The sequence below is a fragment of the Lithobates pipiens genome, unplaced genomic scaffold (assembly GCF_037356315.1).
Source record: "Lithobates pipiens isolate NorthernLeopardFrog02 unplaced genomic scaffold, aLitPip1_a1.2 Scaffold_86, whole genome shotgun sequence".
NCBI classification, from domain to species: domain Eukaryota; kingdom Metazoa; phylum Chordata; class Amphibia; order Anura; family Ranidae; genus Lithobates; species Lithobates pipiens.
In genome coordinates this window covers 787446-803901 of record NW_027507910.1, presented here as the reverse complement: position 1 = coordinate 803901, position 16456 = coordinate 787446, and the positions used below count along the sequence as shown (strand labels likewise).

At 47.8% G+C, this 16456-nt stretch overlaps 1 protein-coding gene across 1 annotated transcript in view; it reads left to right on the top strand.

Annotated features, from left to right (window-relative positions):
• LOC143973613 (electrogenic sodium bicarbonate cotransporter 4-like) overlaps positions 1–16456 on the top strand; it is a 193600-nt gene that overhangs the window by 26068 nt on the left and 151076 nt on the right. The window contains exons 2-3 of the mRNA XM_077474470.1: positions 6235–6258; positions 14976–15037. Of these exons, the coding sequence (XP_077330596.1) occupies positions 6248–6258; positions 14976–15037 (73 nt within the window). The 5' untranslated portion in view covers positions 6235–6247. The remainder of the gene's footprint in view (positions 1–6234; positions 6259–14975; positions 15038–16456) is intronic.

The window sequence follows — 16456 nt, the reverse complement described above, 5'->3', positions numbered from 1 at the left end:
GGGCAAATGGGCCTATCTTGAGAAAGGGGCCTGGAGCTGCAGCTCCAATAGCCCCTATGTTAATCCGGCCCTGTCCTTATCCTCTTCTCCATCCACCTCTACATCCTCTTCTCCATCCATCTCTACATCCTCTTCTCCATCCACCTCTACATCCTCTTCTCCATCCACCTCTACATCCTCTTCTCCATCTACCTCTACATCCTCTTCTCCATCCAATCCACCTCTACATCCTCTTCTCCATCCACCTCTACATCCTCTTCTCCATCCAATCCACCTCTACATCCTCTTCTCCATCCACGTCTACATCCTCTTCTCCATCCAATCCACCTCTACATCCACTTCTCCGTCCACCTCTACATCCATGGAAGGAGAATGCACAGCCTTGTCCCCTCCCCCTGCTGTAGTGAATAGTGGTGCTTGTCTCTGGGGTGTTCCTGCTGCCAGAAACGAGCGTTGTCACTCACAAAGTCCATCTCCTTGCTAAAAGCATGGTCTCCTTGCTAGCAGCGTGGTCTGCTAGCAAGGAGATGGAATTTGTGAGTGGCAATGCTTGTTCCTGGCAGCAGGAACACCCCAGAGACAAGCACCACTATTCACTACAGTGGGGGGGGGACAAGGCTGTGCATTCTCCTTGCATGCTCCTAAAGTAGAAACTTTTCCTGCCTGTGTTGGATGAAAAAGTGGATGTAGAGGTGGACACAGAGGCGGACGTAGAACTGGATAAGGAAGTGGATGGGGAAGTATATGTAGAGGTGGAAAGAGAAGTGGCTGTAGAGGTGGATATAGAGTTGTACAGAGAAGTGGATGAAGAAGTTGACGGAGAGGTGGGTGTAGAGGTAGATTGAGAGGTCAATGGAGAAGTGGGTGGAGAAGTAGATGTAGAAGTGAGTGTAGAGGTGGATGGAGAGGTGGGTGAAATGGATGGAAAGGTGGGTGTAGAGGTAGATGTAGGGATGGATGGAGAAGTAGATGGAGAGGTGGGTGTAGAGGTAGATGTAGGGATGGATGGAGAAGTAGATGGAGAGGTGGGTGAAGTGGATGGAAAGGTGGGTGTAGAGGTAGATTGAGAGGTCAATGGAGAAGTGGGTGGAGAAGTAGATGTAGGGATGGGTGGAGAAGTAGATGTAGAGGTGGATGTAGAGGTGGGTGAAGTGGATGGAAAGGTGGGTGTAGAGGTAGATGTAGGGATGGATGGAGAAGTAGATGGAGAGGTGGGTGAAGTGGATGGAGAGGTGGAGATGTAGGGATGGATGGAGAAGTAGATGGAGAGGTGGGTGAAGTGGATGGAAAGGTGGGTGTAGAGGTAGATGTAGGGATGGATGGAGAAGTAGATGGAGAGGTGGGTGAAGTGGATGGAAAGGTGGGTGTAGAGGTAGATGTAGGGATGGATGGAGAAGTAGATGGAGAGGTGGGTGAAGTGGATGGAGAGGTGGAGATGTAGGGATGGATGGAGAAGTAGATGGAGAGGTGGGTGAAGTGGATGGAAAGGTGGGTGTAGAGGTAGATGTAGGGATGGACGGAGAAGTAGATGGAGAGGTGGGTGAAGTGGATGGAAAGGTGAGTGTAGAGGTAGATGTAGGGATGGACGGAGAAGTAGATGGAGAGGGGGGTGAAGTGGATGGAAAGGTGGGTGTAGAGGTAGATGTAGGGATGGGTGGAGAAGTAGATGGAGAGGTGGGTGAAATGGATGGAAAGGTGGGTGTAGAGGTAGATGTAGGGATGGATGGAGAAGTAGATGGAGAGGTGGGTGAAGTGGATGGAAAGGTGGGTGTAGAGGTAGATGTAGGGATGGATGGAGAAGTAGATGGAGAGGTGGGTGAAGTGGATGGAAAGGTGGGTGTAGAGGTAGATGTAGGGATGGATGGAGAAGTAGATGGAGAGGTGGGTGAAGTGGATGGAAAGGTGGGTGTAGAGGTAGATGTAGGGATGGATGGAGAAGTAGATGGAGAGGTGGGTGAAGTGGATGGAAAGGTGAGTGTAGAGGTAGATGTAGGGATGGATGGAGAAGTAGATGGAGAGGTGGGTGAAGTGGATGGAAAGGTGGGTGTAGAGGTAGATGTAGGGATGGATGGAGAAGTAGATGGAGAGGTGGGTGAAATGGATGGAAAGGTGGGTGTAGAGGTAGATGTAGGGATGGATGGAGAAGTAGATGGAGAGGTGGGTGAAATGGATGGAAAGGTGGGTGTAGATGTAGATGTAGGGATGGATGGAGAAGTAGATGGAGAGGTGGGTGAAATGGATGGAAAGGTGGGTGTAGAGGTAGATGTAGGGATGGATGGAGAAGTAGATGGAAGAGGTGGGTGAAATGGATGGAAGGTGGGTGTAGAGGTGATGTAGGGATGGATGGAGAAGTAGATGGAGAGGTGGGTGAAGTGGATGGAGAGGTGGGTGTAGAGGTAGATGTAGGGATGGATGGAGAGTAGATGGAGAGGTGGGTGAAGTGGATGGAAAGGTGGGTGTAGAGGTAGATGTATGGATGGATGGAGAAGTAGAAGGAGAGGTGGGTGAAATGGATGGAAAGGTGGGTGTAGAGGTAGATGTAGGGATGGATGGAGAAGTAGATGGAGAGGTGGGTGAAGTGGATGGAAAGGTGGGTGTAGAGGTAGATGTAGGGATGGATGGAGAAGTAGATGGAGAGGTGGGTGAAGTGGATGAAGGTGGGTGTAGAGGTAGATGTAGGGATGGATGGAGAAGTAGATGGAGAGGTGGGTGAAGTGGATGGAGAGGTGGGTGTAGAGGTAGATGTAGGGATGTGATGGAGAAGTAGATGAGGAGGTGGGTGAAGTGGATGGAAAGGTGGGTGTAGAGGTAGATGGAGAGGTGGGTGAAGTGGATGGAGAGGTGGGTGTAGAGGTAGATGTAGGGATGGATGGTGAAGTGGATGGAGAGGTGGAAATGTAGGGATGGATGGTGAAGTGGATGGAGAGGTGGAGATGTAGGGATGGATGGAGAAGTAGATGGAGAGGTGGGTGAATTGGCTGGAGAGGTGGGTGTAGAGGTAGATGTAGGGATGGATGGAGAAGTAGATGGAGAGGTGGGTGAAGTGGATGGAGAGGTGGGTGTAGAGGTAGATGTAGGGATGGATGGAGAAGTAGATGGAGAGGAGGGTGAAGTGGATGGAAAGGTGGGTGAAGTGGATGGAAAGGTATGTGTAGAGGTAGATGGATAGGTGGGTGAAGTGGATGGAGGGGTGGGTGTAGAGGTAGATGTAGGGATGGATGGTGAAGTGGATGGAGAGGTGGAGATGTAGGATGGATGGTGAAGTGGATGGAGAGGTGGGTGTAGAGGTAGATGTAGGGATGGATGGAGAAGTAGATGGAGAGGTGGGTGAAGTGGATGGAGAGGTGGAGATGTAGGGATGGATGGAGAAGTAGATGGAGAGGTGGGTGAAGTGGATGGAGAGGTGGAGATGTAGGGATGGATGGTGAAGTGGATGGAGAGGTGGAGATGTAGGGATGGATGGTGAAGTGGATGGAGAGGTGGAGATGTAGGGATGGATGGTGAAGTGGATGGAGAGGTGGGTGGAGAGGTAGATGTAGGGATGGATGGTGAAGTGGATGGAGAGGTGGAGATGTAGGGATGGATGGAGAAGTAGATGGAGAGGTGGGTGGAGAGGTGGGTGAAGTGGATGGAGGGGTGGGTGTAGAGGTAGATGTAGGGATGGATGGTGAAGTGGATGGAGAGGTGGAGATGTAGGGATGGATGTAGATTTTTTTAGATATTTTGGAAAAATTATAACGAAACAAAATTTTGTTCAAATTTGAATTCAATGCAAAATCCAACAAATTCCAAAACAAATTTGAAATGTAAATATTGCTGATTTCCTTCAACAACTGTGTGCAAGTGTACCTAAAAAAATAATGCTGTCTTGAAGCCAAGGGGTATTCAATAATTGATTCATTTAGATTTTTCTTCTGTCATTCACTCATTTGTAAATTGATAATAATAAAAAAAGTAAAATATGTATTTTTGAAAACATTCATACATTACATTATTTCTTTACACCTGCCTAAAACTTTTACACAGCACCGTACATACAGACAGCAAAATTCTGAAGTCAAATTTTTCTTTTATATTTTAGAACATGTGACCTATTCTGAATAAACCTTAATGATACAAAGAAGATTAAAGGAGAAGTACGGGGAAAGCGTGTTTGGCTGGACTTCTCCTATGGATCACAAAATTAATTTTGTGCTCCTGTGACTCGTTTTCAGCAGAGTGGACTTAAATCCACTCTGCTGACTTGACATAGTTGTCCAGGCTCCACGTCATCCTGACAATGGAAGCCGGGATCCACCAGATCCCTGGACTGACACCCGACTCAGCCTCTCAGCAAGCCGCTGAGAGCCTGAGCCGGCCCACTCCCACCCCCTCCACAGCTCAGCACTCCAATGAGTGAGGAGGGGACAGAGCAGAGAGCCTGAGCCGGCCCGCTCCCCGCCCCCTCCACAGCTCAGCACTCCAATGAGTGAGAAGGGGGCAGAGAGCCTGAGCCGGCCCGCTCCCTGCCCCCTCCACAGCTCAGCGCTCCAATAAGTGAGGAGGGGACAGAGCAAAGAGCCTGAGCCGGCCTGCTCCCCGCCCCCTCCACAGCTCAGAACTCCAATGAGTGAGGAGGGGGCAGAGCAAAGAGCCTGAGCCGGCCTGCTCCCCGCCCCCTCCACAGCTCAGCACTCCAATGAGTGAGGAGGGGGCAGAGCAAAGAGCCTGAGCCGGCCTGCTCCCCGCCCCCTCCACAGCTCAGCACTCCAATGAGTGAGGAGGGGGCAGAGCAAAGAGTCTGAGCCAGCCCGCTCCCCGCCCCCTCCACAGCTCAGGACTCCAATGAGTGAGGAGGGGGCAGAGCAAAGAGCCTGAGCCGGCCTGCTCCCCGCCCCCTCCACAGCTCAGCACTCCAATGAGTGAGGAGGGGGCAGAGAGCCTGAGCCGGCCCGCTCCCCGCCCCCTCCACAGCTCAGCACTCCAATGAGTGAGGAGGGGGCAGAGCAAAGAGCCTGAGCTGGCCCGCTCCCCGCCCCTCCACAGCTCAGCACTCCAATGAGTGAGGAGGGGGCAGAGCAAAGAGCCTGAGCCGGCCTGCTCACTGCCCCCTCCACAGCTCAGAACTCCAATGAGTGAGGAGGGGGCAGAGCAAAGAGCCTAAGCCGGCCTGCTCCCGCCCCCTCCACAGCTCAGAACTCCAATGAGTGAGGAGGGGCAGAGCAAAGAGCCTGAGCCGGCCCGCTTCCCGCCCCCTCCACAGCTCAGAACTCCAATGAGTGAGGAGGGGGCAGAGCAAAGAGCCTGAGCCGGCCCACTCCCACCCCCTCCACAGGTCAGCACTCCAATGAGTGAGGAGGGGGCAGAGCAAAGAGCCTGAGCCGGCCTGCTCCCCGCCCCCTCCACAGCTCAGAACTCCAATGAGTGAGGAGGGGGCAGAGCAAAGAGTCTGAGCCGGCCCGCTCCCCGCCCCCTCCACAGCTCAGAACTCCAATGAGTGAGGAGGGGGCAGAGCAAAGAGCCTGAGCCGGCCTGCTCCCCGCCCCCTCCACAGCTCAGAACTCCAATGAGTGAGGAGGGGCAGAGCAAAGAGTCTGAGCCGGCCCGCTCCCCGCCCCCTCCACAGCTCAGAACTCCAATGAGTGAGGAGGGGGCAGAGCAAAGAGCCTGAGCCGGCCCGCTCCCCGCCCCTTCCACAGCTCAGCGCTCCAATGAGTGAGGAGGGAGCAGAGCAGAGAGCAGTGACTGACAGTCTGCAGCTCTATGCTCATGGAGCTGTGAGAACCGAGTGATCGGCTGTGTTTGATCGCTCGGTTCTCAGTGTTAGAGCCGGCGGGGGACAGATGCAGCATCCATATAGGTAAGTATTTTTTTTTTTAGCATCATTTGTGTTCAAATCAACAAATTTGGGCCAAATGTGACATTTCCAACTCCATCGAAACATATTTTGTTCCCTTTTTCGGCCATGGGGGAGGGGGGTGATATTACCTGACAGCGCCGCCTCGGCTTTAGTATCATCACCAAACAACGTTGTGTATTTGGGAAGATATCTGCATATGGCAGGAACCAGGAATGAGATACGAATGAAAGTTATTCTTATTGTTCAACATGAAATATCCTTCCACCAATCTCTGTCCCCTGAGAGATGAATGGAATGATCTGCCATTGGTTGGGGTCACTATGACTGCACTTTGTATGCTCCTCCCAGCTCTTCCACCCACCTACCTAATAAAACTGCCACCTTTATTTTCACAGATTCCATTACTGGATGATGAGAAGGTGAGTGGCCTTATATATGGAACCGATCTCCTATACATAACTATTGTACCATACACAATCCAATCCATTACCAGTGTCTAAGTCATTGGATCTTCTATGGCATTATATATGTATAGTATACTCATTGTAATGCCCCTTGTCCCCCCAACCCCCACCCTATTCTGGCAGCAGTGGACGGTGTACATAAGTGGAGGGATAACATGAGTGGAATGACTACTCAGCATAATTGTTATACACGTGTCTTCAGGTATACAAAAAGATTGTTTCTTCTAAGCGTGTGCAATTACTTTTGGTACAAATTCGGATGAATTTTTGGTTATTCTGTGATTTGGATTTATCCAAATCTCCGAATGAAATAGTAACTCATTTTGTGGAAATTTGTTACAGCTCATTTTGTTTATTCCTTTTCTACCAAATTCCAAATTTTTGGAATGATTCAATCTTGGATGAGTTACATAGTAAGGTTGAATAAAGACACCAGTCCATCCAGTTCAACCTGAGTGAGTGTCTACAATTGTCCCTATCCCTGTACATTGCACCCTCATCAGTCCCTACCCTCAGTGAGCCACAATCCAAGGTCCCCATTCATATACTTTCATATACCATTCATATACATATCTTTTGAACAGAAGCCAATTAACCCACCAACATGTCTTTGGATTGTGGGAGGAAACCGGAGTACCCGGAGGAAACCCACGCAGGCACAGGGAGAACATGCAAACTCCAGGCCGGTAGTGTTGTGGTTGGGATTCGAACCAGCAACCCTTTTTACTGCTAGGTGAGAGTGCTAACCACTACACCACTGTGCCGCCCACTACACCACTGTGCCACCATAAAAAATGATCAACTGATTGGAATTCTTTGTGAAGAAATAGCTGGTTGTTACTGAGCAGGCCGGAAATCCGGCCGCCCACGACCTTACCAACCATGAGTCATCAGCTGTCAGCGGGCCGCGAAGCTGTCCACCTACATCCTTACTAACCAGGAGTCATTAGCTGTCAGCGGGCCGGGAAGCCGGCCACCTACATCCTTACCAACCATGAGTCACTAGCTGTCAGCACACACGGAAGTCGATCGTCCGCGTCCTTACCAACAATTAGAGCTGGGCGAACGGTTCGGCCCAAGCATAAGTTCGAGTTGAACTTTGGTTGTTCGGATGTTCTGCGAATGACCAAACAATATGCAGTGTTCGGGGCAAATTCGAAAGCCGCCAGAACCCTGTTTAAAGTCTATGGGACACAAACATGAATAATTAAAAGTGCTAATTTTAAGTTATAGTCCTAAAAAGTGTTTGGGGAACGGGGTCCTGCCCCAGGGGACATGTATCGATGCAAAATAAATTAAAACAACGGCCGTTTTTCCGGGAGCAGTGATTTTAATAATGCTTAAGGTGAAAAAATAAAAATGAACTATTCCTTTAAATATTGTGCCGGGGGGGGGGGGGGGTGTCTATAGTGTGCCTTTAAAGGGGGCATTTTTGCCGTGTTTAGAACAATACCACAGCAAAATGACATTTCTAAAGGAAGCCAGGTGGGATGTCAGCAAGCCAGTCTTGAAACAACAGCAGGAGATGGTTCCTAGTGATGTGACCAAACGTGAAGGCAAAGGATAAATGAGCTGGAAGACTTTAACTAGGCAGGCCAGGCGAGCATCATTGGAAACAGCTGGTAACAGTGGAAAGAGAAGAGACCTGGCAATTAGCCGACAGCTGAGCTGCCAGCCCAGAGGAGGAAGGGCTAAGCCAGCCCTGACAACCAGGCCCTTATCCGAGCACACAACTTTGCAGGCCGCAAGAAAATAGGGGTAAGGAGGAAAGAGAGCGCCCCCCACCTCCTGAACCATACTAGGCCACATACCCTCAACATTGGGAGGGTGCTTTGGGTTAGCCCCCCAAAGCACTTTGTCCTCCTGTTGATGGGGACAAGGGCCTCATCCCCACAACTCTTGCCCGGTGGTTGTGGTGGTCTGCGGGTGGGGGGGCTTATCAGAATCTGGAAGCCCCCAGGGGACCCCAAGATCCCACCCCCTGTGTGAAATGGTAACGGGGTAGAAGTACCCCACCATTTCACAAAAAAGTGTCAAAATGTTAAAAACAACAAAACATAGCTTGGAACAAGTCCTTACATTTTTTTTTTAAATGTCCCACGATGTCCATTCATCTTCTTCTTCACGCCGGAAGTCCCATGGTGTTAGAGGGGGCGGGGTCACCCAGGTTGCATCCCCGGTGGCCCCACCCTCCCATGGAGGCGGGTTGGTCGCAGATTTTTTTCTTTTTCGGTCCAGGGGGCGTGATAGAAGAAGATAAATGGACTTCACGGGACATTTTTATTTTTTAATCAAGGACTTTTTCCAAGCTGTGTTTTGTCATTTTTAACATTTTGACACTTTGTTTGTGAAGTGGTAGGGGTACATTTGTACCCCGTTATCATTTCACATGGGTGGCGGGATCTAGGGGTCCCCTTGTTAAAGGGGGCTCCCAGATTCCGATAAGCCCCCCTTCCGCAGATCCCCACAACCACCAGGCAAGGGTTGTGGAGATGAGGCTCCGTCAACATGTTGAGGGCAAGTGGCCTGCTATGGCTCCCTCGCTCCCCCCTCTTTTCCTGCGGCATGCCAGGTTGCATGCTTGGGTAAGGGTCTGGTATGGATTTTTTTGGGGGGGTGCCTACGCTATTTTTTTTTTTTTTGGGCGCAGGGTTTCCCTTAAAATCCATACCAGACCTGAAGGGCCTGGTATAGATTTTAGGGGGACCCCCAAGCAATTTTTTTTGTTCTGGGTTCCCCTTAATATTCATACAAGACCAAAAGGGCCTGATAATGGAGGGGGGACATACAAGACCAAAAGGGCCTGATAATGGAGGGGGGATTCCATGCTCTTTTTTTTTTCTATCTATATTGCTGAGACCCAACAATTCATTACAGCCGTGATCAGTTTTAAATGACTTTTTTTCCTTTAGAAATGTCATTTTGCTGTGGTATTGTTCTAAACACGGAAAAAATGCACCACGTTTTTATTCTTTCACTTTAAGCATTAAAAAAAATCACTGCTCCCGAAAAAACGGGCATTTTACATTTTATTTTTTTTGCATTGATGCATGTATCCTGGGGCAGGACCCGAGTCCTCAAACACTTTTTAGGGCAATAACTTGCATATAAGCCTTTAAAATGAGCACTTTTGATTATTCACGTTTATGTCCCATAGACTTTAATGGTGTTTGTGTGTTTGAACACATTTTTTGCCTGTTTGCATGCTCTGATGTGAACCAAACCAGAGGGTGTTCGGCTCATCCCTACCAACCATGAGCCATCAGCTCTGCCCCCCCCCCCCAACCCTAAAGCACCTTGTCCTGATGTTGATAGGGACAAGGCCCTCTTACCCACAACCCTGGGCGGTATTTGTGGGGGTCTGAGGGCAGGAGGCTTATCGGAGTCTGGAAGCCCCCTTTAACAAGGGAGCCCCCAGATCCCGACCCCCAATGTAAACCATAACAACCAGCTATTCTTCCCACAGAATTCGAATTGGTGGATCATTTTTCGACCGATGCAAAAATTTGGAATTCATTTGAAAATGAATAAACAAAACGAAATTTAACAAAAACTAAATGGAAAAAAAAACAAATTCCAAAATGAATTAACAAAATGAAATCAGTAACATAACGAATTTATCCGAAACCAAACAAAACAATTTTTTCTGTTCTGCACATGTCTAGTATCTTCCATCACGTGATTTTCATGTTAGTGATAGTAAAACTTTTTCTAACAACGCATCATTTCCAGTAGAAGAATTTTGTGGTATTTTATGAATGTCATTAAGTTGTTTTAGGTCAAAGATTTATATACATTATAATGATGAAAACTTACCTATAATTTCATGTTACATATTCTGTTGGGCCCATAATGGAGGTTTTTATGTTGTAAAAATGTATTTTTATCTGATAAAATCACAAATCTTTAAACAGCCTATGAAATAATTACCGATACAAATCATTCTAACATAACAAATGTATAGTCTCTTATCATCCTCTCCAAGAGTTTACATACTATTGATGTTAGGCTGACTGGTCTGTAATTCCCAAGTCTAATTTTAATTCTGTCCTCTGATAACCATGGAGGGGCTTCCTGTGATGTGTCATGGAGGATAAACACTGCAGTTTTGGTGACTGAAGCCCCCCGATTCCCTCATGAAGACTGAGGAGAAGAATAAATTCAATACCTTCACCATCTCCCCATCCTTTGTAACCAGATGTCCCTCCTCATTCTTTATGGGGCCACTATGGTCTATCCTCCCTTTTTTACTGTTTACATACATAAAGAATTTCTTAGGATTTTTTTTGCTCTCCTCCGCTATGTGTCTTTCATGTTATATCTTAGACGTCCTTATTGCACCCTTACATTTCTTGTTGCATTCTTTGTAATGTCTGAATACTGACGATGATCCCTCAACCTTGTATTTTTTGAAGGCCTTCTCCTTTGCTTTTATATGCATTTTTACATTGGAGTTAAGCCTTCCAGGACTTTTGTTTGCTCTTTTAAATTATTACCCCATGGGATGCATAAGCCAATGTCCTTATTTAATATGATCTTAAAGCAAACCCATCTCTCCTCCGTGTTCTTTGTTCCTAAGATTTTATTCCAATTCATGCCTTCTAACAAGGTTCGTAGTTTAGGGAAGTTGGTTCTTTTGAAATTCAGTGTCTTTGTATTCCCCTTATGTTTCCTATTTGTGTGATTTATATGAAAGCCAATTGGCCTGTGATCGCTGTTCCCTAAATTGCCCCGTATTTCTACATCCGTGATCAGGTCTTTAATGTTGGTAATCAGTAGATCCAGTTTATTCTAGTTGGTGCGTCTACCATCTGACCCATAAAGTTGTCCTGCAAGACATTTAGCAACTGGCGAGCCTTATATGAATGCGCAGTTCCCTCCACCCAGTCTATGTCTGGATAATTAAAATCCCCCATTATGATAAAACTTCCCATACTTGCTGCTAATCCAGATTGTGATAGGAGATCTGTCTCCCTTCTTCCCTCAGGTTAGGGGGTCTATAGCATACTCCCAGTATTATTTTCCACATCCCTTTGGAGCTCTACCCATTAGGATTTCACCTCCTCCCTAGCTCCCTTAGTGATGTAATCTCTCACATTCACTTGTACAATACTCTTGATTCATAGGCATACCCTCCCCCATTTTTACCCTCTCTATCCCTGCAATAAAGGGTATACCCTTAAATGGTTGCCAGAGGTGGATATAGCGGTGGATGGGGAAGTGGCTGTAGAGGTGGATGTAAAGGTGGATGAAGAAGAGGGTGGAGAGCTGGATGGAGAAGTGGACATAGAGTTGAATGTAGAGATGGATGGAGAAGTGGACGTAGAGTTGGATGTACTGTAGATGTGACTGTAGAGATGGATGAAGAGGTGGATGGAGAAGAGGGTGTAGAGGTGGATGGAGAGGTAGATACAGAAGTGGATAGTGGAGTGGATGAAGGAGTGGATGTCGAGGTGGATATAGAGTTGGATGTAGAAGTGGATGTCGAGGTGGATGTCGATGTTGATGGAGAGGTGGTGGAATGAGGAGTAAGTGGATATAGAGTTGGATGTAGAGGTGAGTGGAGATTGAGGTTGAGGTTGGATGTAGAGGTGGATGGAGAGTGGTGGAGGAGGGGAGAGGAGGGAGGTGGATGGAGAGGTGGGTGGAAAAGTGGGTGGAGAAGTGAATGTAGAGGTGGATGGAGAGGTGGATATAAAGTTGGATGTAGAGTGGATGGAGAGGTGAATGTAGAGGTGGATGGAGAGGTAGGGTGGAGAAGTGGATGTAGAGGGTGAATGGAGAGGTGGATGGAGGAGTGGCTATAGAGTTGGATGTAGACATGGATGGAGAAGTGGGGTGTAGAGTGGATGGAGAGGTGGATGGAGGAGTGGATGTAGATGTGGATGGAGGAAGTGGATGTAGAGGTGAATGTAGAGGTGGATGGAGAGGTGGATGGAGGAGTGGATGGAGGAGTGGATATAGAGTTGGATGTAGATGTGGATGGAGAAGTGGGTGTAGAGTTGGATGGAGGAGTGGATGTAGACGTGGATGGAGAAGTGGGTGTAGGGGGATGGAGAGGTGGGTGGAGAAGTGGATGTAGAGGTGAATGTAGAGGTGGATGGAGGAGTGGATATAGAGTTGGATGTAGACGTGGATGGAGAAGTGGATGTAGAGGTGAATGTAAAGGTGGATGGAGAGGTGGATGAAGGAGTGGATGTAGACGTGGATGGAAAAGTGGGTGTTAGAGGTGGAGGAGAAGTGGATGTAGAGGTGAATGTAGAGGGGGATGGAGGAGTGGGATGGAGTGGTATAGAGTTGGATGTAGACGTGGATGGAGGAAGTGGGTGTAGAGGTGGATGGGGAGTGGATTAGACGTGGATGGAGAAGTGGGTGTAGAGGTGGATGGAGGAGTGGATGGAGGAGTGGATATAGAGTTGGCTGTAGACGTGGATGGAGAAGTGGGTGTAGAGGTGGATGGAGGAGTGGATGGAGGAGTGGATATAGAGTTGTCTGTAGACGTGATGGAGAAGTGGGTGTAGAGGTGGATGGAGGGAGGGATGGAGGAGTGGATGTAGAGGTGGATGTGGATATAAAAGTGGATGAAGAAGGGTAGTTAGTCCCACACACTTGTTCATTCTCTCACAGGTTGGGCAGAGGGAGGTTATATCAGGGCCCAGCTCTCCATATGAGTTTACATCAGCCCAGGGTGAGCAGCACGGGGCATGTGAGACTGAAGCGGGGGATGGGAGCCTATAGCTGGGACAAAAACAAATCAGGACAAGGGTTGTTAAAGAGTAGGAGATAATGACCATAAGATGTACTTCTTGCATGGAGATTACAGAGTAGTGGGCCTGTGAATGGGTAATCCAAAACATTGCTGTAGTTCACACTGTGCACATCACTCTAATTGTTAAATACAGAATACAATGGTTAAGGGTGGTGGCTTTGGTGCTGGCTGTAACTCCCCCATGGGCACACCCATAATTTGGGCATCAGCCTGGGATAGAGTTACAGCCAGAATAAACAGAAATAAAAGTTGCATTTTATCATGGATTTGAATGGGATTGAGTGCTTTGTGTCCTCTTCTGGGGACCCCTGGGGGATTAAGGAATGATTTTAAGTTAAGGCAACAATTCTTCTGAAACCTTCTATACAAGCTTCTCAACCAGGGATCCTCCTGAGCTTTCTAGGGGTTCCTGGAGCAATGAGCAATGGAGAATTGTCCTCCAACATGAACTGACCACCAATGCAAAAAAGGCAATTTCCCGCTGACCACCAACATTCAGGTCACTGATATGAAGACACACCACAAATTTTACTACCAGTGCTTCTTTTTGTTGTTATTTTTAGGCAAGTCATTTAATTTTAAGTTTACTTCTGACAAATTATTGTGACGTTTACAGAAGGTGAGGGTTAAAAATGATCTGAGTTGGGTGTCCGATTCTCCAGGTTCACCACGTTCCTTATTATCGCACATAAATATTTCTACAATTTCCTGATCTTTATCTGCTCTGCAGGTATAATTGTTTTGTTCAGGGGTTCCTTAAGACATCAAAATTATTTCAAGGGCTCCTTGGAGGTAAAAAGTCTGAGAGACTGATCTAGAATCCATTAAAAAAATGAAGTCACGTTTTTGGTGGACTCGCCACAGTGACTTTGTTGCTGGAAGAAACGACAGCCTGCAAAACAGAATCCTGAATACTCACCTCTGTGCTGGGAAGTCCATGCTTTCCTCTCTTCGGGATCTATGGCCTCCAGGAGGATCTTCATCATCTGGCACCTCAATGGTTTCATGCATCATTGCGGGGCACATTAGTGATGGCGTGAGGGACCACAGCACCGTGTGAGGTGCGAGGATCTGAGCGTGTCTGTGGTGAAGGTTCTGCAGAAGGGTCCAGATCTTGAAGTGAGAATCCACCACCCACCACAGAGGTAGGTCAGAAGTCTTCCTTTGCAGGTTACTTTATTTTTTCAAGCAGCGGAGACACTTTAAAACCAGCGAAGTGACAACCTAATAATAAATATCACTACAACTGCTATGGAAATGAGAGGCCCAGAGGTCGGTATTAGATGTGTGTGGCCTGCTTCGTTCCGAATCAAAATTCGGATTAAATTTTCATTATTTGGAGAGTCAGAAGTACCCGAAATTCCGAATTACAATAGTAACAAATTTAAAAGAATCCAAAATAATAAAACAACATTTTGTCCAAACTAAATTATACGAATTATCCAAATTCAGAATGTAAGCATACTGTATTGTTGACTATTGCTGATTTCCCTCAAGGACTGTGTATTGGTGTTAGAATAAAGCAGTCTTCCGAAATTCAAATTTAAAAAATAATAGAATAAAACAGAAAAAAAAAAACAGAGAAAAATAGCTGTCTTCTGAAATTCGAATTTTGAAAAGAATGGAATAGAATAAAACAGGATGAAATAGATTAGAAAATAAAAGCATAAAATAGAAACATTTTAATGGAATAGAATAAAATAGAATATAGCCATCTTCCAAAATTCAAATTTTGAATTTCAAATACAATAGAACCGGCTATTCTTCACAATAAACTCGCAATTTCCAATTTGATTAGAATACTTCAAACAATTTTTTTTGGTTCTGCTCATGTCTAGTTGGCATACACGAGTCTTAATTTTTCAAAAAATTTAACATAAACTTTCTGTGGATTGTCTTTCAGCTCAGAGGATATGATGGATGATGATGTCATTCCCTACAAGAAGAGATATGAGGATGAGGAGGGTATGTTGGAAGGGTGGTGAAGGGGGATCTATTATGGTAGGGGGTTCCATATGAGGAGGGTATGTGGGAAGGGTGGTGGGTTCCATATGAAGATGAGGAGGGTATGTGGGAAGGGTGGTGAAGGGGGATCTATTATGGTAGGGGGTTCCATATGAGGAGGGTATGTGGGAAGGGTGGTGGGTTCCATATGAGGATGAGGAGGGTATGTGGGAAGGGTGGTGAAGGGGGATCTATTATGGTAGGGGGTTCCATATGAGGAGGGTATGTGGGAAGGGTGGTGGGTTCCATATGAGGATGAGGAGGGTATGTGGGAAGGGTGGTGAAGGGGGATCTATTATGGTAGGGGGTTCCATATGAGGAGGGTATGTGGGAAGGGTGGTGGGTTCCATATGAGGATGAGGAGGGTATGTGGGAAGGGTGGTGAAGAGGGATCTATTATGGTGAGGGGTCCATATGAGGAGGGTATGTGGGAAGGGTGGTGGGTTCCATATGAGGAGAAGGGTATGTGGGAAGGGTGGTGGGGGGTTCTATTATGGTGGAGGGTTCCATATGAGGATGAGGGGGATGTGGGGGGGTTCCATATGAGGATGAGGAGAGTATGTGGGAAGGGTGGTTTCTATTATGGTGGGGCTTCTATATGAGTATGAGGAGGATATGTGGGAAGGGTGGCGGGGGGGGTTCAATATGAGGATGAGGAGGGTATGTGGGAAGGGTGGTGGGGGCTTCTGGATGAGGAGAGTATGTGAGAAGGGTGGCGGGGGGTTCCATATGAGGAGGGTATGTGGGAAGGGTGGCGGGGGGTTCAATATGAGGATGAGGAGGGTATGTGGGAAGGGTGGTGGGGGCTTCTGGATGAGGAGAATATGTGAGAAGGGTGGCGGGGGGTTCCATATGAGGAGGGTATGTGGGAAGGGTGGCGGGGGTTCAATATGAGGATGAGGAGAGTATGTGGGAAGGGTGGTGGGGGCTTCTGGATGAGGAGAGTATGTGAGAAGGGTGGCGGGGGGTTCCATATGAGGAGGGTATGTGGGAAGGGTGGCGGGGGGTTCAATATGAGGATGAGGAGGGTATGTGGGAAGGGTGGTGGGGGCTTCTGGATGAGGAGAGTATGTGAGAAGGGTGGCGGGGGGTTCCATATGAGGAGAGTATGTGGGAAGGGTGGTGGGGGCTTCTGGATGAGGAGAGTATGTGGGAAGGGTGGCGGGGGGTTCCATATGAGGATGAGGAGAGTATGTGGGAAGGATGGCGGGGGTTCCATATGAGGAGAGTATGTGGGAAGGGTGGCGGGGGGTCCCATATGAGGAGAGTATGTGGGAAGGGTGGCGGGGGGTCCCATATGAGGAGGGTATGTGGGAAGGGTGGCGGGGGGTCCCATATGAGGAGAGTATGTGGGAAGGGTGGCGGGGGGTCCCATATGAG